At 40.6% G+C, this 25,865-nt stretch overlaps 1 protein-coding gene across 5 annotated transcripts; it reads left to right on the forward strand.

Moving 5' to 3' along the window:
* AIDA (axin interactor, dorsalization associated) lies at positions 1-25,413 on the forward strand. Of its 5 annotated transcripts, XM_035323234.1 has the most exons (11): positions 1-219; positions 7,095-7,148; positions 7,934-7,988; positions 12,412-12,489; positions 12,924-12,987; positions 13,436-13,542; positions 15,572-15,583; positions 18,329-18,451; positions 22,066-22,188; positions 22,746-22,863; positions 23,688-25,412. In XM_035323234.1, exons 1-11 carry the CDS (start codon positions 16-18, stop codon positions 23,782-23,784), a joined length of 1,035 nt encoding a protein of 344 aa, XP_035179125.1. In that variant the 5' UTR covers positions 1-15; the 3' UTR covers positions 23,785-25,412. The 5 variants fall into 5 exon arrangements, with proteins under 5 accessions (XP_035179125.1, XP_035179127.1, XP_035179126.1 ...); XM_035323236.1 differs by lacking the exon at positions 12,412-12,489 and having other exon boundaries at positions 23,688-25,413; XM_035323235.1 differs by lacking the exon at positions 15,572-15,583.
* Positions 25,414-25,865: the final 452 nt, after the last annotated feature.

Below are 25,865 nucleotides of genomic sequence, written 5' to 3' on the forward strand. Positions count from 1 at the left end.
TATGGCCTACCGTACATGAGAAAAAGAAACCATTTGGAGCAGCAGTCTGTGGACCTTTCCACTGGCACACTTTCAGGAGACGGTGGTGGTGGTGGCGGCAGGGTTCTGTGTTGTGTTCTCACTCTTCAATTTTCTCCCCCTTTCCTCAGATTAGCGAGGCATCTACAAAAAGAGGCACAGTCTCAGCACAACAACTCAGAATTCACAGAAGATCAAAAGGTAAGCATTACCATTTGCTCAGTCAAGGAACTTGACTCATGGATGTTGTTGTGGAGTATTGTTCTTTCTGTCTTGCAGACCAGAGCCTTGTGACACCTTTGTTTTCCTCCCATAGTATGCAAAAACACAAGCAGAGCCCAGTGTGGCCGAAACCGTTGCTGTCATTAGGTGTGACAGATGCCCTGCTGTGTAATACTGAAAGTCTCGCATGCTGACCAGAGCCCTTCATAACCTGGGTGTTTCTTTTTGTGGGTGACCTTTTGATAACTTGCTTATACAACGTGAGCACAATTTATGTTGTGAAGTCTGAATGCAAAATGTCTTGAGCTGCAGCCATCGAGGGTGTGTGTGGACAATCTTAGCTTAACACGTAGCACCTGACTGGGAAGAGTCCTGGCAGAATACTCCCTACTAGTCTCAATGTTACTTGTTTATAATCTTTCAAAATATTGAGCTGATTTTACTCCTTCCTCTCTCCTCTCAGATGAAAATGCTGTTTCTTGTCTGAGCATCATATTGATGCAATTCTATGACAGGGTTTAACAAGAAAATGCTAGCTAAGGTCCAACAAACTCAAACATCTTCTGCAAAATAAAAGGAAATATTTTGGAATACGAGGTCTTGCTAAACTTTAGTACCTTGTATAAAACTTTTATGCCTTTTTATTAGGAATACTGAATGAGAGAATGCCTGTATTTCCAGACTTCCAGGTGATAAGATCACTTGTTTGTGCACTGGCATTGCCTGAACAGTGACATTTCTTAGCCCAGAATCCAGTGTATGGTAAAAGGGTGCTAGAGGAGTGGGATCTGTGTTTGGAATTGTTAGTCCTGAAAACAGGTTTTGGCTGCAGAAATTGGAGGTGAACTTGATGTGTTAAAAAAAGCCAACACCTCGTTTATCACAAAGAAATACAGCTTTACATAGAGTCTGTCAGTGGTTTATAAATGTTTCTTTGACATGTACCAACAAAAGAAAGCAAAGAGCTGGCCTCCACTGTTCTATTTACCTTCTGTGAAGAAGAGGATAAGGCTCATGATAGTCTTAAACTGAGTCAGAATCTTGGAGAAGGGTTGGGACTACCTTTCCTGATCTGAAGGATCCTTGTTAACATTGGACAGATGTTTTTTCTGCTCTGTATCCCTTACTGGTATCTTTCCCTATTGCTCTCAGCTACAGTTGTCTTTACCGCATGTTTCCCCTCGGTGGTTGCTTTTGAAAATATGGTTATTTTATGCAGGATAAGCTGTTAACACCACTTCAGAGGCACCATCTCCGGAGAGTACAGAACCATAATGACACAGGACTTTGTTTCCAGATGTTCCTTGGGTCTTAGGCAAAGGACCTAATGGTGGAAATGAGAGAGATCAGCCACAAGGAAAGGCCTGAGAGGTTGAGGAAGCAGAGATAAAAAACCTCAGATGCAAGTTGTACCACTGCATTCATGTACTAAGGAAACAGCCTTCCAAAAAGATAAAATAAGGAGTGGCTGTTCTGAATCCCTGCAGAATGATACCTGTATTTATCTCTCTTCTTTCCTCTCTTCTCATCAGCTGATGCACTTTAATTTTGAGCCTTTTTCTCAAATTCTGATGCCTATTTCATTAGCAACATACGTAGCCAAGTTCTCCAACGTTTTGTGAAATCTTTCAGTAAGAACATTCTCTTTCCCTCCTCTATCATGAGTATTGCTAGTCACAACAGCAAATGAGACGGCTGCCTTCTGCTTTCCTTTAGGTATTTTATTGTCCTTCGGGCTCAGTCATTTTAAGAATGGGTTTATTCTATTTTTAATAAAAATGTATAGCAATAATTTTCAAATCATTTTAAATTATTTAAAAATACTTAATTTTTATGATTTTAGTTATTTGGCTTTATGTATTTTTTTAATATTTATGCTATTGCTTTCAGTGAAACTCTGTACAGCAAAATCTTATAGTCTGTTAGCTCCTTGCTCTCCTCGTGTTCTCTGTCTCTGCAGGAGTTTTGTTGGTATAATTTAGTGACCATGAGCAATTACTATCATCACTAGTACCATTCACTCAGTGTCTAGGAGTAGAGTTTAGCATGCTTCAAGGTTTTCAGGCAGCTTAATGAACTAGAAGTATAACTTCTCTCTTGCCACCCCTCAAAAATGTCCATGGTTAAACAGCAAATTTTGCTGAAATATGTTCCTGCCAAGACATCCACCAGTGTGCTGTTTCTTCTGGGTTTTGGAAAGTTTCTCATTCCCTAATTTCTTGTCTTTCCCAGGTACTGTATGTCATGTAAGGGCCCCTTCTGTATTTATCTGAATGCATGTTTGTGTGTTCACTTCAGGGTTTATCTATCTGATAGATAGCCCAGGCTGCAGATGGCATTTCATAGATTGGAGAAGGCAAGGTTGTGAAGCTAGTTATGATTTCCAGTTGCTTGGTCTACCCTCATTCCAATCTCTGTATGGATTTACAGCTAGGTGTTTTTTTTAAAGGACTGTAAATGTTGATGAGAATTCCCAAGATTGTTACTGTTTCTTACTACATGTGAAAAAGATGGATTTCAGCAGTGATTCCCCTGTACAGAGGGAAAACTACTAGCTTTGCCACTACAAGGAAGGGGCATGACTAGGTTCAAATCCTCAGTCCTGACTGTCTGTATAAACTTTTAACATGTTTGGGTTTACTTCATCACAGGTGGTGTTACAGTGCAGCTATGGCTACGTCATAATTGATGGTGTGTTACTTGCTAATGTAATCATTCAGTCTGGCAATCTAACAGCACTTCATAGATAGTACCAATTTCTTTCTTAGACGTAGTGTGAGCCAGTTATTAGTTACTTTATAGTAAAAGTAGAGTTTGTGATAAGAACTTAGACATTCCAAGATTTGTACATCTTGCCTTTTTGCTGTCAGTCTGGGATCTGTTTTGAAAGACTCCATTGTCGTGCATCTTCATTTGATAGGGAAAACTGGTCTCTAGAATTTGTAGTTCATTCCTGCATTTTCAGCTTGTGGGGGGGTTGTCTGTTTTACATCTACTGCTGGATATAATTCTGGAGTTTTAGTACTTAGGAAAGGCTCTGTCTTGATTTGCAGAATTGACAGTGCTGGAATCTTTGTTAACGATTATGAATTGGGTTGAGGACTATAGAGAAATACTGTCAACAGTAAATCATTGTGTTTAGTTGCTCTGCAACAGTTTTAAGGAGGCTGTGCAGCAATTTCATCACCTAGAGGCTGTGAATACGGGATATTAACATACTCTTATAGATGGACTTTACCTCAGTCTTAACATCTGCATCCTGCCATTGTTTATTTTACCTTCATTCTCTAAAATGATGCCTTCATTCACGATCAATCACCGCGTTTTGCTGCGTGAGCTAATGCAGTTAGGTTTGGCCGTAGCTGCCAGCTTTCCTTCAGCTATAGCTATCGTCACCCAGTTCTCTGTGCAGTAAATTTGACCTTTAAAGTCCTCTGCTAACCGCAGTTGTTGTTTTCTTGCGTAGCTTTTTTTTTTTTTTTCTTCTTTTGTGCTAGGCTGGGTTTTGTGCAGTATTGGAAAATCATGCTTTTTGTGCAATGGTAACTTGATGAAATAAGAGCACTGTTGCACAGTCTTAGCATGATTCATTGAACTACTGGTCTCCTAACAGCCTAGACCTCTCTTTAAAGCCAAACTCTGCTCTGGCTCTGTATTTATGCAAACATCTTTGACTGCTTTACAGTTAGCACAGTCATTACTCACACAACTGCACCAAAGAAACCTTGACTACGAGATCAACTGACATTTTCCTTTCTAATCACCAGTTTACATTAAACTGATTCTTGACTGCTTTAATCTAGCAAAATTAATTACGACTTCAGCCTTTCTAATGAGGTTCAGAATGTTTTCCCTGCTGCAAAAATGAGCTTTTGCATGGGATAGTTGCAGCTGAAAATGATAGCAGTGTTTAGCTGCATTTTTAACTTTTGGGTTGGGTGTGGTTCCTTAAAAAAATAGTTATGAATAATGCCTGCTGGGAGCTTGCCATATTTCAATAGATTCCATATAAAACCTATTCTTTACTATTTTAAGACTCCCAAACTCTCTTCAATTAATCTGTTTCAAAGGATATTATTGCCCTTCAACCCCCAGGAGCCAGAAGACACACGTTTTATATAGCTGTTTGTCCTGTCACGAGGTACCTAGTTCAGGCAGTTCTAAGAATACTGAGTTAAGAATCTGCGGCATTGGGAATGGTGGTGTTGCTGAGTTTATCAGTGAATTAACTAAGGAGACAGGAGATGAGAAGTCTTGAGACCTAATTTATAGTGTGGGTTTGTGTACAAGATGGTGAGAAGGAGAGCAATGTGAAAATCTTTTCATATCTGATTCCATAGTGGGGCACTGAGACTGTGCTGGCACCCTGCAAACTTACTCATAGCTCTCTTTCTCTGGTGCATTTGGAAGGGGTTTTGATCTAACATGGAATTGGCATGATCTTTGCTCGGCCATGAACACCCGAGCCATAGGAACAGCTGGGTTTTTGCAAATCATGCAGTTGCAGTCAAGCCTCAGAGATTTCCCCTCCCTTCCCCAGGGAACTTCTTTGCATTCCTTTCTTTTATCCATCACTTCACACCTTCCTCTTCGAGATTGTACCTTTGCAACCGTATCTTTCCAGATGTTCCCACAAAAATAATTCCTGTAGTTGATGAGAAGGATGCAGTGTATGCTCTGCCTAGGGACTGACAATCTGCTGCTTCTGTAGTACTACCTGATGTCCTCGCACCAAGCCTGAATATGTATGTAAATCTACAAAAACAGTCTGTGGACATTTGTATGTGCTCCTTCCCTTTTCAGAAATCTGTTTCCCTAATCTATGCTGGAGATGCAGCTGTAAATTTCTGTTATGTGGCAGAAGTTATTTCAGAATTAGAAGTTTGACTGAACCTAGGCTGTGGAACGAACCTCCACAGAAATGATGACCATAATATTTCTACTTTGCCATGTTGCATGCAAGCATACAGTCAGGTTGCCCAATATTAAAATTCCCAAACAAGACATCACTGCATGTCCTAGGCAGAGGAAAGAACAATGAATGCCCCGTGCTAATAATGCATGTCACTCACTCCTTCCTGGAAGGTGCTCAAAAGAGCTTTTAGTTTTTAAAGATTCTGTTACAATGGACAGTAATATAAACTGCAAGGATGTAGAGAGCGGATTAATGCTGTGTTATAACAGAGCATTTAGAAGAGAAGAGAGAACCAGCTGCGGAGAAATGGTTTTGGAAGCTTTGAGCCTGTGGTGGCTGACAAAAATCAGATATCTGAGGCTTTTACACAGTCCGTCTGTTGGCTCTGCCCCTGAGGTAGTGATGCCCGATCTGCTTACAGATCAGCTCCTTCACTCTTTCAGCGTGGCATACAGCAAACAGACACTGGAGCTGCTTAGCTGTCAGCCCAGCATCCTGAGCACGTGGTGGCCTGGGAGCAGATTTAGACGCAGCTGATATCCCCCTGCAGAAGTCAGGGCAGGTGACTGGCAAAGGTAGCTGTGAAGGCATGCCCAGTTCTTACCTGCTGCTACGAGTCTCTTGTAGCCCTAAAACGCATCCCTAAAACATAACCCTCCTTTAAAGGGAAGTTCTGGCTTCTGTCTGATACCATGTAACTTGCCAGATGCTCCTGCTCTTGAAGTTCTTTGCTACAGTTGTACTCTAGGAAATCTTTCTCTCCCCCTTGCACCTAGCTTAAGGGGAGGGCTATTTTTTGATACTGTCTGTTTCAAAAGGAGAGAACGAGTCTCACATGCATATTTCAAGTTTTGTCTTCCTTCTGGGGGAAAACTTTGAAAATGAATGACTTTTCTTTATAGCTTCACTGTTGCTGTATCTCTTGCCCTATAAATGTTCCACAGACTATTTGGAATTGTATTTTTTCTTATCTGTGCATATAGTTTTTCTTCACTAAAGCCTTTTGGTTAATGAACAAACTTGTGTGGTCAAAAACAGTAAAACAGACCTCGCAGGTGTGTCCATTTGATGCCAGTTACATTGTCTGAATTCCTCTTGATGTTTTTCATCTGCTAGTAATAGAAACAAATGTGACTGCTGCTCCTCAAGTTTTTTTTTTTTTTTTTTTTTTTTTTTTTTTGTGAAGCACAAAAGCTTCAGTAGCACTGTCTTAAAAGTAGGACTGCTAGCGAAGGAGGGTTATGAAGCTCTTCCTTCTACATTTTAAAATAAAAATGAAAAACTACTTCACAGTTTTGCTCAGGGATATTTTAGCTGGCAAGTTTGAATCCAAGAAAATCTATTTCATGCTTCTGTCAGACTTCAAGTCTTTTTAGCAAATTACAAAAATAAAAACTTGGAAACATAATCCACCTTTTCACTTAATTTTGCACAAAAACCTGCAAAAGCAGACCATGCTTTTTCAGTGAGATACTGAGCAGTTGTAAAGTCTGAGGGGGGCTAGGGCTATAGATATGCCCTACAGTTCCCTAAAAGGGCAAATTTTAACAAACCACTCCGGGTCTCAGAAGGTAAAATACACTGTTTTGTGTATTTTTGTGTATTTTTTTTCTGTCTCTCCCCTGTCACTTCAGAATAATTGAATTAGTAAAAAAAATTATGATGTGGTAGACATTATTACAGTTTTTGCAAAGTGAGTGACTCCCCACCTGTGCTGATGAGCTGTGGAAGGGGAGTTAAATGGCAGATGTTTCAGTTTCATCTACTGCACTTACAGAAAATCTTGCTTGTGTATAAAAAAGCTTTTGATGCTAAGTGATCAGATACTGAGTAACAGATCTGAAGTCTTTGCAGGAAAAAACAAATGTTCATATTTATATTAAAGAAGAATGTGAATATGGAAGAACACAATTTCAATATTTTTTTTTCTTCCTTTCAGAAAACCATAGGTAAAATTGCAACATGCTTGGAACTGAGAAGTGCAGCTTTACAGGTATAGCTCTCTTTCCCATGTGATTTCATACTTTGCTGATAGGTAACTAATGCTGGTTTTAGACAGTTTTGTGTCTTCAGGCATAGCTAAAACTTCTGGAAACAGAATGAACAGCTCCTTGAACATTTGGACTTTCCAGGTTGTCTACATGATGCCCCAGGTGATAAAACCTTTTCTGTTGAGTTAATAAGTTGAATAGCTCAGAGAAGCAGATATGCTACTAGCCAGATGAAGAAGCTTCATCATCAGGGTTGGTGGAGATGAGAATCATTGTGGTGAGCTCTTAGGCTTGATGAAATCCTGAGTTATCCTGTATACTGTAACTTCTGCTAGTGTTACAATACTGGAGTTACAACTTGAATGGTGTGGGCTCCTGTGGGAGTGTCACTTTTGCAGTCTTAGAGGTGATACTGTTTCAGAACAACTTGACTGGGGAAGAGTTAAAATAAGTCCCTCTGTCTAAATGTTCCTGTGCGTGGTAAGTATGAAAAATCAACTAGCTCATTTAAATCTTTTTATCTTGTATTAGAACTTGGAACATGGGATACATTTTTGCCAATAAATGAGAAGTACCTAACTTTCTGCCTCGTCTGTGAACCTGGCCTCAGTCAGGGAAATTTTGTTTGGTTGTTTTGTTGTTGTTGTTTGTTCTGTTTTTCTTTTAAGACATAGCTTTGAAGTAACTTGGTATGCTTGAATAAAGGGAACAGCTTGCATGGTTGTTATAACTTTGTCTGAGGGGAAGGTGCATACCCAGATTTAATGCTTTCTTTGTAATGTCCTAGTCCACCCAGTCGCAGGATGAATTTAAGCTTGAGGATCTGAAGAAGTTGGAACCAAGTAAGTAGTATCTTTGTATTTTAAGTGAGTGACATCCACCATTACAGTGGAAAATATGACAGCAGGGTGAATACTGACTGAGCACAATGTGGTTTGACAGTAATGTTGTTTTTAGATAGTTCTTCCAAATATCTGTTACCACATAGACAGAACTTGATGTGTATTAAGGAATTTAATGTGGGCAACTTCAAAGTATATTAGTCCTGATGTGTCAGATAACGTTTTAGTCTTTTTGTCTCAGTCAAGTGATTCTTTGGGTACTGCTGACTTCACACAGAATAGTTAATTTAGGCTATCAGTTCTGCATTATGTAAACAGCTGGAAAATTTGCCTGCACATAACTTACTAGAACTGAATTCCAACACTCTGTGGTCTTCCTACTTGCAGTATTGAATGTATTTTTCTTCCAAAAATATTTAACTTGTGCTCATAGTAGTCAATCACCTGCCACTTAACCACAGTGATGTTATGAGACTAAAAAAATTAGGAGTCAAAGTGAGGATGAGAGTCAGTCTTTGAAGGGTTTTGTGTTGTGGCTGTTTTTTCCAATCTGATCCTGGGTCAATTTTTGGTATGTCAGTCCCGAAGTAACTTCATGTAGGAAATATCTGTTTATCTGCTGCATTTTCCTTCCAGTAACACTGGTTGCTCTATTCACAAAGTATCCTTATGATCAGAGCTTCCACATCGAAGCAGTATCATCCTGGATGCTGATATTTGTTGTTCTTGGGGAACAGGAGATGTGCAAGAGTTTCTTTCATGATGGAAAAAAAAAGGGGTTATTTTGCTCTTTTCACAATGGTATCATTTAGGGAGATGTTGGGGAAAAAAATGATGTGCGGTGTTGCCACTTCATGAACAAGCAGTTTCTCTGTTCCCATTCTGTAAGTATCTAACACAGCATCCTACAGAGAAGGTTGTGGAGAAGCAGGACATTGAACTGAGAGGTTCCTAAGGTCTGTACAAAAATGTTGAGTGCAGATGCTTTTAAACCATTTCCTGAAAAAGGAAAGTGAAGGTACACTACAGGACTGCTAGGTTTATGAAGACTATAAACTCAGGAAAGTCTTAACAATGTGTTGAAAGTATGAGTTTTTTCTCACTCTGTATTGTGTGTTTTGCCTCTGCATCCTCTGATTTGGAATTATTTCATAGGTACACATTCTGTTTACAAAGTATTTTAATTGTTGAAGTAATTTAATGGCTGTAGATCTTTGACCCCATTAGGTAAATGGCCTTTGAGTGACTAAATAATGGAAGAAGATTCACATTTAAAAATCCAAAGAAGTGAATGTTGAAGGGTAAAGCTTCCCTCAAAATGCCTCCTTTTCTTAAAAGCCAATATTTCAATTACGGTGCAACAGTACCCTGCCTCAGAGAATTGATTTCTAGCTGTCAAAAAACTGTTCACCAGCGTGAAGCACATTCAAACCACGCTTTGTGCAATGAGTGACTCTATTAAAACTGAAGAAGAGTGTGTGGCCATCAGTCTTCAAAGACACTGAGTTATTTTCCTTGGAGGAGAACGGGTGCTTCTGCAACAACAATTCACCATTGATGTCCTTGATGTTGCTCTCTGACTTGGATTGTTCTTTCCCTCTGAATTGTGCCTTTGTTTTATGGTTTTTAAGTATATCTTGAATAGGGTAAATCTTAATCAGGCCAACACTACTCATTTCAAAAAATACACTGTGAAGTGTTTTAGTTTGTCTGTTGTCAATTTTTTCTTACATTCCAGAAGAAAAAGCTTTTTTAAAAAAACAAAAAATAAAAAATAAAAAAAATGAAAGGACTGGCAATGCAAATAAGCAATTCCTTTGTCAGGTCAAGACATTTTGTTAGGGTGGAATGAAAACAGCTATTCACACAATTTCAATTGTTTTAATTACGTTTGTGCCTGAAGTGGTCAAAATGGCTGAGAAATTTGGTTTGGGTATTCTAACAACCAGGGCCCTTAGATTCACTTTTTTTTTTTTTTTTTCCTGTGTTATCAGGTTCTAGCTTTTCATAATTGTTAAGCTCGCATTTCGCACTGAAGCTGTTGGATGGCTTTGTTTGTTTATAGGGTTTGTCACTGAGTCTCTCATGCTAGGATAATGCTCCAGGAGGGTCCATACACAGAAATAGTTCTTTTGAGATTATGTCATGTGAAATCATTGCCCACACGCTGGATCTTGCAGATCGTTTTCTTGTTAAAGCTTGTGCCAGTGTTATAACATACTTTAGAATTCGAGAGGCTGTGTGCCAGTATTGGCATCTGTGTGTAAATGAGATGAAGTGGATCCAGAAATGCTCTAGCTGAAAACTGTGGTTTTTGGTGGGTCAGTTTGCTCCTTGGGTATGAGAGTAACACTGGCAAGAAGGTGTATTTGGGAAGGCGCAGAACAGTCTTTAAAAAAGATTTCTGTTGTAAAAGCAACATAAATATAAAACACATTGCTGGGGATCTGCCCTTCAGTTACAGAAACCAGAGCTTTCTGTGAATTTTCTCAGCAGCAGCATTAGAGGGGAAGTCCTCTTTATTCCAGAGGAGATGTGCACTTAAATAAATAAATAAAAGTAGCTCTTAAGTGTGGGGGTCTTATGCAGTGGTGCAAGGGAGATTCCTCCTCGTTATAACCTAATATATTTCCTGTTATCTGATTACTTTGATTTAAATCAACTGAAACTCTAGCTTGTGTAAAGAGGATTTTCCTTTTCCTCGAAGGGTGGTTGTAGCATTGCTTTTGTATATTTCATCAGACTGAGAGCTGCAGATCCGGTTCTTATCCTGATGATGTGTTTAAAGGGGTGTGTTTAGTAAATCCCAGTATTGTGACTTTGCAAAATTACTTGCTATTAGTGATTAGACAGAGTTGAATGCATTCTAAAAACTTGATCCACGATGCTCCGCTGTAAAAAGGCAAGAGATTTTGGGGTGGTATTTCCAGAAGTGTTTCTGATCTGAACACTCAGCATCATTTTTGTTAATTTTTGTTAATACTGTCCCTAGGAATTTGGAAAGCACTGAACTGTCAGAAGCAGGTTTGATACCGACACGTGTGTAGATGCAGCTCTGCGGTAGAAGTGTGTATGCCTAAGTGTGCATTTAGAACGTGTCAGGACTCCAGGTGCTGTAAAGCCGTTCACCTTTTTCTCATGGTGCTCATATTGGTGGAGCGTTTTGTGCCCTCTAGTGATAACTGCGATTATTTCTGAGAAGGCTTTTTTAGGGGATGTTCATTCATGTCATAGGAGAAGCCGGTTACTGGAAGAGGGAAGACTCCAGTGCATACCAAACTTTGGAAGAGAGGAGGGGAAGTACTGCAATTTCTGTCACTTCTGTATACCATGCCTTTGATCTGTATGAGATACTACTTCACTGAAATTTTTCTATTTGGGGCGGTTTCGCTTTCTGTCTTGGTATGATAGAGCTTTCCAAGAACAGGGGAATTCAGAGGGAGATAAAATCCCTTCTCTTCCTGACCCTGAGCTGTGCTGGGCGGCTGTTGTCTGCTGTTAATCAGCCGCTTTCCTGTTGGGAAGTGGCTGCGATTCTTTGCCACCGTGTTGAGATCTGCCTTACTGATCCCTCAGGGCAGAGGCCTTGGGAGAAGGAGAGACTTGGCATCAGTTTTGTCTGTCACATCTCTAACAGCAGACAACTTAAAGCTCTCTCTGTATTTATGTATTGGGTTCCCCTGGAATCAGATAGCATCCGCCTTCTCAGGTCATGGTACAGAAATTAGAAAAAAATGAGCAAAGACTGGGAAGGTTTTTTTTGTTTGTTTCTTTATAGTTTACTGAGGGGTTCTTTATCCACTGTAGTGTTTGGATGTCTGGTAGCTAACGATGGAGCCCACATGGGGTGATGTGACTATGAAGAAAGACAGAGAAGCTCTCCCGCTATAGCGGCTGAGTTGAAATGCACAGAGACAGAAAGGGCCTAGAAGTGGTTCTTTAAACATAGCTGGTGTTTAAGTACATCTGGAATTTCATGTTATGTTAGCACTGCTTTAACACAATTTTGTTCTCATCCAGAAGTTCCAAGGGGAGATTTCAAAAATGTGCTTTGAGAGGGCTTATTGCAAAGTGAGACCAGCGAGAGAACCTGTTCTTAATACCTCCTCTCTCCCCTGCCCAGACCAGGATCCTCCTTCTCTGATAGGGGACTGCCTCTCCCTGCAAGCTTTCTTCTCTTTTAAGCCCGTGAAATGCTTATTTCATTTATATGCTTCTGGAAATATAACTTTTACTAGTAAATGCTTTCGGAAATAAAAGCTCAAATTGTGATTATTAAAACTTGGGTAACGTCCTAATGCAAATGGCAAAGCTGTGGCACTACGGTGAGCTTTGGAGGGTATAGCCCGTGTTTCTGGATCTTAACACTCAGATATTGCTCTGTGTCTCTTTTGAACTTTGCAAATCTACCCTCCACATGCAGGAGGAAGTAGGAAATTTCGACTAAGTTATGTGTTACCGGCATTCTTGGACTCCCACGGTGGCTCTCTGAATGTGCAGGGTAGGTAGATATATGCTTAAGCATGTCAGTTCTGGAGACCTCAGACTGTTTGGAGCTGACTCCAGTACCAACATCACCCTTGTTTCAATAGCTACCAGAGACTGCTACCATTACCTCAGGGGCCTGCAGCTTTTCCTCATGGTGCTTTTAGTTCTTGCTATGTTTTTCTTCCCTGCCTGTATAAATGTGGTGATTAAGTACTGCAGTCACAGCTAACCGGTATGAAGGTTGTAGTGATACGACTCATCAGGTCTGTATTGATGTTTAATGTATGAGATTTTTTTTTTTTTTGATTCAGCCATGATCTGATTCTTTTAAAATTGTATTTATTTTGTGAAGTTGCTATGAGAATGGACATAGTTGTGCAAAGTGGTAGAATTTAAGAAAAGAGATTTATTTAAGAAAAGAGATTCTTACTGTTTTTTTCTCTGCAGTCTTAAAGAATATCCTCACTTACAATAAGGAGTTCCCCTTTGATGTTCAGCCTGTCCCACTCAGGTAAGAGAGAGAACTGTGCTACTGCATGTTAGGCATAGGTATCTGAACGGGCATGGTCTGGGGACCGCTGGACGTGAGACATGAGAACTTCGAGAGCCACCTACTTGCTGCATTGCTTTAGGTAAACTGGTTAAAAACGAACTTCTGAATTCTGGTTTTCTAGGTACCACTAAAACTAAAGCCCTTGCTTTTGGTAAAATCAGTATTTGGTAGGCTCTACATCTCTCTGGAATTGACAGTGTTTTCTCTTGTTTTTCAGCTTTGTGCTTTCTGTGTAGCAGAAAGCTTTCTACAGCAGTTAGCTAAGCTTTCTACAGTAGTAGCTAACGAGAAAAGTGAAATGACATTAAAGTATGTGCTCCTGTTCTATACTCAGTTGCTGATGTGCAGGTTGAAAGCAATATGATGATTGATCTTTGGTCTCGCTCTTCTTTTTCATATTTTACAGGAAGATTTTAGCACCAGGAGAAGAGGAACACTTAGAGTTTGAGGAGGATGATGAGGAAGGAGGAGCTGGAGCAGGGTCTCCAGACTCATTTCCTGCTAGAGTTCCAGGTAGGGGCATCAGCCTTGCCATACCAACCTATACGGCACGTGTAAGTTCTGTCTCTTTCTCCACCTGTGATTTTAAAAATTTGGATGAGGAGCAACAGGCTGTATTGGAAACTCTAGTGCTGTATTGGAAAACCACAAAAGTGACCCGTGGACTTTTTTCCTCAACAAACTATCTCCTATTCCAAACAGTTGTACCCACAATCTGTGAGGTGGTGCCATCTACCTCAAATCATTTGTGCATTCCATGCACTTTCTTAACCATAATATGTGAAGTGTTCCAAACACATTCAGATAGAAACTGTGGCAATGTTTGCTCCTTCAAGGAGCATCAGCAATGTCTGCTCCTTCAAGGAGCATCACATCCTGCTAGACATGTGGGGAGTCGTTGCTGGTTAGTTTTCTCTTGTGTCATCTGGTGAGACAATAGCTTGGACTACAGTCAAGCTCGGGGAGGAGAAAGAAGAGTAGCTTTGGCTTGCTAACTAATTCCTTGTCCACACGAAGGCTTTTTATAAATGGATATACCTACTGATTCTGGAGAAGGTCGTCTTGTATCCTCAATTTTTGACAATTTAATAGGTAAAGAAGTAGAAAGTTCCAACAGAAGGTTTTTTTTTATTATTTTATTTTTTTATTTTTTGGTGCTCCTTCTGTAGTTTATTTGCAGTAAAAACAAGTTTCTAGTTTCAGAGCAGGCTGGCAACCTTCTTATTTCAAAGAGGAAATAACAAATAGGGAAACTAGAACTAGAATTATGGTTGAAAGAGATAGGATGTTTCATTACTTATGCAACAGTAGTTGCATAAGTAATAACTACTTACTAGTTACGAAGAAGAAATGTGTCTCTGTCCTTAGATTTGAGACGTTGCATGCTACTGAATGTTGTCCCTGCAGCCTGTATTGGTGTAGGAACGTATGCTACCTAGGAATGTAGGAATTTATGCTAAGCATACAAACAACCTATAATATATTGTAATATTTTGATGTTGATATTCTACTGTCTTAATCTTTGATATCCACTGTGATAAATCAATTTATGAAGACACATTATTTCTGTCCTAAGTATAACTGGAAAATTCATTTAAGGCTTCCTCTGAGTACGTGCGTGTGTATGTCGAACTCTGCAGTCTTTTTGATTATGTTAATGTGCATAATTCCATTTTATTTCCTGTGTGGTATTAAGTATTATTTTGTTTTCTTTGACAACTCTAGGTAGTTAGATAGATGTCAAGTTTAAGGAAAAGGTGCATAATTCTGGTTTTGCTTTTTCTGTACTTTTCAGCACACTGGTTATTTAAGGTGTAAGCTGGGGAAAAAGTGAGAGACATCTCGAGTAGCTCGTGATATGCTTGTGAATCAATCAGGTTGTGACTATTACCATAGTTACCTCTGTGCACCTCTTGGCACTATATGCGTATAATGGACGTAGAGACTACGTGTGTGCTTCAGGAAGAATCTAAGCTGACTGTAGGCTGGTTTTGTCTACGGTTACATTATTCTCAAAGAAGTAGGGTAAATAAAACAGAAAGAAGGGAGGTTTGAAGTATATGTTTTCTTACAGAATTGTTCCTTGGTAAAACCATGCTTTTAAGAGGAGTTGCGCACACCTCTTCTTACTGATGTTTTACATTGTCATCTACTTCATGAACTGTCTGTCTGACTTTTCTGAACTTTTTTGCATTAAGGTAAACCTCCCTATAGCTATGATAATCTGAACCCCTAAGGTGTTTCTGTGTGAGTTGAAAACAGATCTTGTTTCCCTGTTGAATGTAAATTTGTGTGGCGTTTCTTGCCTTATTGGATGTTAGTTGGTTGCTCTTTCTGTGGGTGACGAGGTTTAAGTGACAGCAATTTGCAGAGGTGAGCCTTGTAAATGGACTTTCCGTATTGATTTGAGAGAACTGTTGCACTCTTTGCTTCAATATGCCTTTAATCCATAGTGCACAACTGTATTGTCTAACTGACCATTGTCTTGTCTTCTACATGCATGGCTTCATCGTTATCACATTGCACCATTCATCTAACCCAGGAGCCAATGAAGGTATGATAATATTTTAGTACATACTGTTATTTCTCTGATCATGGTCATGTAGCTGTAATGTTTGTCATTCAGCTGGTACTTTCAAAGCTCAAAATACGGCCTTCGGTAACATGCTACCAGGCATCTGTGTGTTGGTCTTCATCTCCCTTCAGCAGCAGGAAAAGGGAAACTCTTATTTGGTGACATATGTTACAGTGCTTTCTAGAAGTCTTATGTGCTAATAAAGATGTGCTGACTTGTAGAGTAGCCAAAGGCAGGAGTAGCTAGATTTTCTTTAGTGGAATACATTTGATGAGAAAGCTTGCATTTTTTTTAAAAAAAGTACACATGTAGTTACACTTCAGTGCTGTGTGAAGATGAATTGACCAGAGTCTTGCTGTCTCTGCCAGCTGAGGTTTCCCATCTGCCTTTCTCCTGGTTATATACAACTTGGTCCATTTCTGTTTGTGAACCCAGCAGGAGACCTGTCACCTTTTTCCCCTTCTCTGAACTGGGGACCAGGTCTGGAGAGACTGGACACCTCTGTCTCGGTGGCAGTGAGCTATTAGGTTGGCTCACCTTTATACATCTGAAACACAGTTGTAGGAGGACACTAACAATACACTTGTAGATGCTCTCTTTCCTCTCTGGCGATGACTTCCTGCGGTTGTGTTGGAAGTGGCTGATACTTTTCTCATGAAAAGCCTCAGTATTAGCCTGCTAAAGACTTACAGGCTCAAGCTGTGGCAGAAGACTGGCGAAGTTATATCTGAGATAGGTTACTGCCAGCTAATGGCCCCTGTATGAAATGACTGCAGAGGCCTCAGCAAAAGACCTGCTTGGGTGATTGTGGCTCATGTGGGACAGGTTACAGTCAGCTGCTTTAGCCCACCGCTGGTTTAGATGTTACTCCAGCTGAGGCAGCAAGGAGGACACGTTCCTTAAGGACTGTCTGTCGCAACGTCCCCTTACCTACTGGAAGTGGCCTTGACAATGAACAAGTGGGCTTGTTCATTGCAATTCTGGAATTTCATACATTCTGGAAAGCATTTTTTCAAGAACAGCAGCATTTTTCTTCAAACCAGAATTTTTATAGTAAGTACCAGAGTTGGATGGATCTCATAGGTGATTTTTGTGTGTCAAGTATCCTGTCACAGCATATTTAAGAGATGGATAGGAAAACTGGAAGTTACAGTTCTTGGCTCTTGGCTGGGCATGCTGCTTTTAGGAGACAACTGAAAGGTGGTAGACCAAAGTTTTGTGCTGAAGAGAAAGCCTTTATCTACCTTCCATTAGATTGTAATAAAAACTCTGGCTTTGAACATCTGTTCAAGTGATACACCATGATGAACTAGATTGTACATGCTTCTTGGCAGAAATGGATGCTATCGAATAAATTCACTTTTTAAGATATTTTATGCTATGGTCAGAAGCCCGTCCCATTACTTTAGAAGAGTGGGTCAAATTCTGCCATGATAAGTTGCAAAGTGTCTGCAAATGTGGTACCTTGGAGGTCATGGCCTTGCTAGTAGCCAAGGCAGGGAGTTACAGATCTGTAGCATCTCACAGATGGGAACTGGGACCTTGATGGTGGTCCTGAAAGGGGGACTGAGTGCAGGAGTGCATACACTGCCCCCTCTTTTAAAGCCAGTCCCTCTAATATGACAAAAACTCCTCAGTTCTCCAGCTCTTCAAACCTTGATTGGGAAAAAAAAAAAAAAGGATCAAAGAAAACCCAGATTGGACTTGCCAAAGGGAACTATTACTTTGTTTAGATCTCGAGCCTTGGGATATATATTTTTTTTTAATTAGAAAACCAAAACTTTAATTTAAACTTGCTCGTGAGTCTGAGTATTTTTTGTCTTGGTGCTTATTCATCTAATACCAGAGACAGGCGTGAAGCCTGTCAGTTTTCTTTAAAATCAGCATGAAGAAGCCTACCCCATTACTGATGACAGAATCTCTTTTTTTTTTTTTTTACAGCTTTTAGTAAGTTTGGGTAATTCTCTTTTCTTGTCATTTTCATTGTCTTCCTCAACTCTACAAGGATTCACCTACATCATCCACAGTGTGTGACCACAAAGATTACCTGATCCTAAATTTTCTTGATGAAGAGCTAGGAACTGCTTCCTTAATGCAGCAGGAAACTTGAGGGATTCAAACACTATTTTTTTACTCTTCCATTTAAGTACAGAGCAATACAACTTAGATAATTAAGAATGTCTCTTTTGATTCCCTTGCACCCAGTGGGATTTGCAACAATGCCTTTTTCTTCCTTGTTCTCCCAGCCTAAATGTTCAGCATGAAGCCAAGTCATGTTCAGTGGGGTGGGTACTCTTGATTATGTGTCTGAACTTCCCGCAGCTGCAGATTGAATCCAGCTTCCCAAATTTAATCCTGAAAAACTATATAAATTGAATTCCATGTATGAGTTACTCTGCATGAGAGCAAGAAAGAACACTTTAAACAAAGCTTTACTCTGTTCTTAGGACATTTCTTTAATTTTTTTGTTTTGTTTTACAAAGTCATTTAACCTGAGGCAGTCCTGTTTTTCTTTTTTTGTTTGTTTGCCTGTTTGCTTTTCTGGTGTGGACTTAGAAATCTGTCATTTAATGTGTAGACACACATTGTGTGCTGGCGGGATAAGAAAGCTTGGGTTTGGAACTCCCATTGGAGAACAGCCTCCTCCATAAGAGGTGATGGGTTGAGCAAGGCTTCTGCTGTAAAATGACTCAAAGGATTAATGATGTGCTTTACTCTTTTCAGGTACTTTATTACCCAGATTGCCATCTGAACCCGGGATGACATTACTCACCATCAACATAGAGAAAATTGGTCTGAAAGATGCTGGGCAGTGCATTGATCCTTACATCACAGTCAGTGTAAAGGGTAATGATTTCTGTTCCTGGCTCCTCATTTCTAGTTTGGCGAAAATACTACTTTCAGAAAATACTTTTTATTTATTCAACCTGCAGGGAAAAGTATTTGTTTGGACTTGCATTTATTGTTGTGGTCTTAAGGCTTCTGCTTTTTCGAGGGTGGAAAAATCCTGTATTTGGGAGATACTGGGAGGTGCATCACTGCAGGAGAGGTGCTCAGCTGTGCCTTCCCCAAGCTGGGGGACGAGTATTAGTGACTTAGCAGAATGTACTTCTCTATTTCACTTTCTTTAGCTGACTCTTAAGTACAGATCTGTTTGGACTTCTTGTGCTCCCCAGCACATATTGGTCTCTGGGCTTCCTGGAGACAGCAAACCACAGCCCACTGGCTCCATTCTTGCCCTATCATTAGGCCAACTTTTTAGTAAAACAAAGATCTTCTTACCAAAAGGAATGGGTATGAAGTTGAGAAGCAAAGCTTTAAAGCGCCAGCCTTGGCACTGAAATATTTCAGCTCATATGCTGGGCTAACTGTCCCCTCTTGGAGAGTCTCCGTGAGTCTGGAAGAAACCTATGTCTCTATCAGCTGCGGATATGTGAGGTGAGGTTTTCTCACTGTTTCAGGTAACAACGTGGTTGATGGCTTTTGCTTGAGGCTGAGATTTTTGGTATTCAGTCTTTCTGGCAGGAGCATCTTTCTCGTCCCCGTTTCTTAGAAGGAAGCCACTGTAGTCAGACCTGCTTACCTTTACCCCATTCTGCTTGACTTGTGCTCACCTTTACATTCTTTTGAGGTGTATGATTTTTCTTTACCAGATAAAAACTTGTAGCTGAGCTCTGTTCTATTGGTGACAGCCTCTATTCAGTTGTGACAGTGACCTTCTATAAATCCTTTTCTGATGTGCTATTAGTCCCAAGCGTAGGGATGCAATACCTGTGTTATCAGGCTGCTTCACCTGCTGGACAAGTTGTCAGAAGTGGGGGGTCACGGTGTTGAATGCCACTTAAATCCCAGAGATGTTCTCAGATGTTACCTGCCAACATACATACACAGAGAGCCTTATCTAATCCTGCTTCCTGGGCTGATTATTCAACAGTGAAGCTGGAAGATGACTCTTGCCTTCCTCAGCTGATACAACTGCCTTTTTGTGTTCTCAGTCTTAGAAATACACAGTATTTGTGTTTATGGTGCTGCCTTAAGTTTGCAGCATTATTTTTAGCTTATGTAACTATTTTTCAGGCTTGGTTTCTCTAGTCACTTTTGGATCTTTCTTTGCCTCCAGTAAGCCAGAAAGCTGAGGGACGGGTGACTTCAGTGGTGAGGCTAGCTGGATGGATGTGGCTTTAATCAAACTTAATTCTTTCATGCTGAGTTTTTCTTGGCCAACAGGGAAATACCAGCGCTAACAGGGTTCTAACGTTGGATCCTGGAACTTATCAGAATTTGTAAAGCAAACATTCGTTGTTCCTTTCCACTGAAGTGTTTGTCAGTCTTAACTTAGTGCATATTGTTAAAATTGTTGCTTGCCTTTAGAGCTAGCTTTCATTTCCTTTCTGGAGCTGAAGGAGTCTGTATTTCTAGGCTTGCTTTCCCAACAAGTCATTCTGTTAACGTGTGGCACTATTAGCAGACAGCAGCTGCCAACTAATGATGTAGGAAACTAGGGTCAGAAGGGGTGTGTGTGTAGGGGGTGTATCGCCTCTTCTAGTAATGGTGACTTTAAACTTTACTCAACACAAATCTTAAAAAATAAAAGTGACTCAAAAAAGTAGTTTTGTCCATATTTTAATGAGTCTCAGGGTGATTAGTTGTTGGTTTTCCTTGGTGTTTTTGCTTTGTTTGGGGGTGATTTTGTTGTGTGTGGGTGTTTCTCTGTGTGTGTGTGTGGTTTTCTGTTTTGTTTTGTTTTTAATTAGGCTACTCTCCTGCAGATCAGCAGAGAGATGTTCCTGCTGCCACATTAGTGATCCCTTTCCATTCCCTGAACAAAGTGTGTTCAGCAGCGCTTCAGGGCCCCAACCTCAGCAGAAAGAGCATTGTCTCTGGTGCCTTGCGTCTGAGCAGCACAACTGGTGCTGGCAGCTGGAGTCCAACCTGTGGCCCCCTGTGCCGCTGACTGTAAAAAGCAGGAGAGAGAATGCATGTTGAGCCAAAGAATTGTGGTGCATGGATTTAAATCCAGTTGGAGGCTGGTCACCAGTGGTGTTCCCCAGGGCTCAGTACTGGGGCCAATTCTCTTTAGTACCTTCATCAGTGATCTGGATAGATCATTGATAGAGGTGATAGAGTGCACCCTCAGTAAGTTTGCAAATGACACCCAGTTGTGTGGGAGTGTTGATCTGCTTGAGGGATTTGGATAGGCTGGATCAATGGGCTGAGGCCAATGCGATAGGGTTCAGCATGGCTAGGTGCCAGGTCCTGCACTTGGGGCACAACAACCCCAAGCAGCGCTACAGGCTGGGGGCAGAGTGGGTGGAAACCTGCCCAGCAGAAAGGGCTCTGGGGGTACTGGTCGATAGCCAGCTGAATATGGACCAGCAGTGTGCTCGGGTGGCCAACAAGGCCAACAGCATCCTGGCTTGCATCAGGAATAGTGTGGCCAGCAGGTCCAGGGAAGTGATTGTCCCCCTGTACTCGGCTCTGGTGAGGCCGCACCTCGAGTACTGTGCTCAGCTTTGGGCCCCTCGCTACCAGAAGGGCCATGAAGATGGTGTAGGGTCTAGAGAACAAGTCTTAGGAGGAGCAGCTGAGGGAACTTGCATTATTTAGCCTGGAGGAAAGGAGGCTCAGGGGAGACCTTACCACTCCCTACAGTTAAGTTACTTCTCAAAGGACGTTGTAGCAGGATGGGGGTCGGTCTCTTCTCCCAAGCAACAAATGATAGGACAAGAGGAAATGGCCTCAAGTTGTGCCAGGGGATGTTTAGTTTTGATATTAGGAAAAAATTATTCACTGAAAGGGTTGTGAAGTATTGGAACAGGCTGCCCAGGGAAGTAGTTGAATCACCATCCCTAGAGGTATTCAAAAAACATGTGAAAGTGTTTCTTAGGGACATGGTCTAGTGGTAGACTTGGCAGTGCTAGGTTAACCCTTGGACTTGATGATCCTAGAGGTCTTTTCCAACCTAAACGATTCTATGATTTTGTTGCATCTAGACAACAAAGCAGGGGGGCCTGCAGTGATTGCAGTTTGTATAAGCCGTGCCAGCTTTGACCTGCATAGAGGGGAACCTTCGGTGCATGTAACTCTCTGCTGGTTCAGCTGGCAGTTCTGAAGCCCTGCAGGAGTCCTGCTTGCAGAAGGAACAGAATCATTTGCTGGCAGCAGACAGAAATGTCCCCTTAAAATAGAAACGGGAATCACTACAAATTTTCCTCTTAAACTGTCAGAACTCTATCTGCTTTCACGTTGCTGTAAAAGATGAAACTCACTGACTGTGAAGGGGTACGATTACCCCTCTCCACTCCACTCCCCCCCTCCCCCTTTTTTAAGTTTAGGGAAAAATCCAAGTGGATATTACCTTTTTATGGAAGTGTTAGGATTGATTCATAAGTGTCTTAAAGGAAGCAGAACTTCAAAGTCTGAGAAGCTTCTCCCATTCTCACGGTATTTCTTTCCTGCAGATTTGAATGGGATAGACCTGACTCCTGTGCAAGATACTCCTGTGGCTTTGAGGAAAGAGGACACGTATGTCCATTTTAATGTGGACATCGAGATTCAGAAACATGTTGAAAAACTAACAAAAGGTATGTGGTATGAAGTACCAGAAATGGGGCCCGGGAACTTTGAAAGTGTGGATAGCAGGTTGCTCCTAATCTCATAAACAGGCCGTGCCTGAGCTGCTGCAGGGCTCAAGATCCAGACAAGGATAAAAATAGACATTTGCATCCTATCTTTTCCAAACTGGTCATTTTGATGACTTGCAGACAAGAGAGGAATGAATGAAAACAAATAAAAATGCAGTCTGCTCTGCTGCACAGGTATTGAGTTTCTTTGTGATGTTTTTAGTTACCTGGATATGAATAATTGAGTGAAGAGTACAAGCTCTGGTGAGTGTGATGATGAGCATTGCAAGAACATGGTGTATCTTTTAGGTAAATTGTTAAAGTGTTGGAAATAATTTGTGTTGAAATAATTTATGTGTTGGAAATAATTTATGAGTTAATAATTTAAGTGTTGGAAATAATCTATGATTCTATGAATTCCATCCAATAAATGTAGAGCATCTTAAATTGCAGATAAATATTAGGATAACTGTTGGTCATAATTGCTAACTTTGCTATTAAACCATTTTCCATTTTAGGTGCAGCTATTTTCTTTGAATTCAAACACTACAAGCCTAAGAAAAGGTTTACTAGCACCAAGTGCTTTGCTTTCATGGAGATGGATGAAATTAAACCCGGGGCAATTGTTATAGAACTGTAAGTGACGTGCAATTATTAGTTGCCGATGACAGAGGAAGTGAACTATAGTTAGGATGTGTAGCTTGTATCGTGGAAGGTTTAATGAACTCATTGGATTAAGTTACATCAGGAATATTCTATTTTTAATAAAGAAGGGAAGATAAAATGCTTTTAGACAAATAAAATAGCTATAGGTCCTTCTCAGAAAAAAGATAATTTCCAAATAAAATTCTGGTGTTTGTAACTGAATTTTATATGAATTTAAACAAATTCTGTAGGGGAGATTTTCATTTTGATGTCCGTTTGAATGTCAGATCAGTGTACTTTAAAAAAAAAAATAATTTTGAACTCCCATGATCTTCTGATACAGGACTTCTGTGCAGGAAACAGGAATTGAGACATGGGATACTGATCTGAAATAGATTTTTATGAACACTTCAAAGCAGTGTTAGGTGTTTTTTTTTTTTCTTTTCACTCTAGGTAAAGAAATAGATTAGCCAGTTCTAGTGCAGTGGTTATGATGTGCATGCTAACCTTACTGTGTGGGTGAAGGGCTGTCAAGTGAGGGTTTTGAGTTGTTTTTGTTTTCTCTTTCCAGGAAGGAGTGAACCTTGCAGGTGAGGACAGTTGTAGGAAGAGTGCTTAACTTAATCTTTGCTAGCTGGAGTGCTTCTTTGAGTTTCTTCCTGTAAATCCAGTTATTGTTGTTCCAGTAAATCTTATCTGATGTATTTAAAGATTATGGTAATAGGATCAGGACAGGACAGGCTTTCTAGTATGTTTTCATATGAGGAAGTCATAGCCATTAGCACTTCTGTTAATTTACTTTCTTGTGCTTACAGGTACAAAAAACCCACTGACTTTAAAAGGAAGAAATTACAACTGTTGACCAAGAAACCACTTTACCTTCACCTCCATCAAACGTTGCACAAGGAATGACCCTATTTGTGAGACTTCTGTGAACTGAACCACAAGTCATGGTAGCTGTGTGTAGTAGCCTTAGGCTTCGGGTGGCAGGAAAACGACTGTGTCCATGCCAGTAGGTCACACGGGACCATCACATACTGCACAGCATTCCTTCAGGGTCAGAGGCGAGCCTACCATCCAAGTGCAAGTTTTTTTTTTCAGTACCTTCCAGATACAGGTTTTTCTGAGAGCCCTGAAATATTTTGACTGCTTTTCCTAATTTTGCTGTTCATCACTTTTTATCGTAACCGTCATTATCCTTTTGCCTCAAACTCCACCGAAGGTGGGAGACTGCCCCTTTGCCAAACCTGTAGCAATAAAGATGTGGCAGGCCTACTAACCTGTTTACACTCACTGTGCTATTGTAGTTCCTCTCATCTGCATTTCAGAGTCCTCTGCAGGGGGCTGGGTGGCAGAAGATGAAGGGGAGGGATGAGGTGGGGTGGGAAGGAGGTTGAGCTACTGCAAGTGATGATAAAGTGAGGGAGGAGGATGTGGGGTCAAGTGGCCACAAAAGAGCTCCTCAGTCAGCTGTTCCGCTTTAGTCAGGCCAGGAGGAGGACAACTGCAGATGAGAAAACTGAGCTATGATTTTACAGCTGAATTGTAGTTCTTAGCCGTGCCTGATCCACTCTTACTGAGTTTTGGATACAATATATATAGGTCAGTCCTTTAAATCACAATTACTCCCTAAAACAACTAATTTTCGTGTATCTCCTCCCAGAATGAGTTGCAAAGATGGGTGGGGAGTGGAGAGAGGCTTTCTTCAGGGCTTCATCCTTACAGTAGTGGGTATTTCACCGTTTCAGTGATAGGACAGGCCCCCCCGTGTTCAACAGGATCAGTTTTCCAGAGCTTTTGATACAGTAGATCTGGCTCGCAGGTTGGCCCACCTTACAAGAAACTGCTGTTCTTATGGAAACTGATTGTATGCAGTTTTCTGCATAGTCTGTGCGAGTCTGGAAACTTACTCCAAAAATGACCTTTTTATGTAAGTAGATAGGATTATCATTTTCTGTATTTTTGATTCAGTGTATAATAAGCTGCAGGACATGGGCTTATTATGACACACTTGCATTCACCTTTCGACCTAATAAAGGGACAGAAGTAGAACCCAGTCAAATCTTTCATATATTTAATACAATACCTTAAGGTTTGATGTATTTCTTGCATATCTAACTAGTGCCTAAATACTCTATGTTAAAAAAAAAAAAACAGCACCCAAACTAGTGTCAATTATTATTTTAAACAGTCTGGATGCAGATCTATCACTAGACTCTTTTTTTTCTGTCATGTAGCCCCCAAGATGTTACAGGGTGCTTTAAATGTAAAGGATGTTACCTCTTCTCATGATAGTTGTCTGCCTGTAGACAGGCATTCAACATTTTTTACCATACTGATGAGGATAAAAAGCTGTTTTGAACAGCTTTGTTTTTGTTTTGTCCTCACCTTTGAACCTTTTTGTTTGTTGTTGTTTTGCCTTTGCACCTTCCCTCTGTTCTGGCATAACTAGGGCTAAATTTTCCTTGCCGCATAACTAATATGCTAAAATGACAAAAGCCAGCAATGCTTCTTCCAAATTCTACCAAAAATTGGAGTTTTTTTTTAAAAAAAAAAACAATTGAATTTTCCTGTTTACAGGTCTTTGCAGTGCATACTCCAATGGTATGACACGTTGATAAGATCAGAATATCAAGCCCTGAAAAGGTATCCCTGTGTTACAAAAGTACCTCTGAATGAAGCATTTTGAATACCATACAAAAAGAGGATCCCTGAATTCCTTAAGAAAAATGCTAATCCTTCAGACTCTGCTGAAGGGTAGAGCAAAGCATTAGTTTAACTTCTACAGCTGCAAATAAATCTAAGCTAGGGCAATAGCTGTGTTGCCAACAGCCCTGGGCTAGCTCAGGTCTCTTTCTGACCTAGGAAGCTGTAGCACTAAGCTTCTGTGCAACTTGTACAAGCTGTCTTACTCAGCAAGTGACAGTTGTGTGGCTCTGCCCCTACTCTGCCATCCTGCCCTTGCTTTTGGGAATCAGTCGATGCCTGGTGAA

The sequence above is a fragment of the Oxyura jamaicensis genome, chromosome 3 (assembly GCF_011077185.1).
Source record: "Oxyura jamaicensis isolate SHBP4307 breed ruddy duck chromosome 3, BPBGC_Ojam_1.0, whole genome shotgun sequence".
Lineage (NCBI taxonomy): Eukaryota > Metazoa > Chordata > Aves > Anseriformes > Anatidae > Oxyura > Oxyura jamaicensis.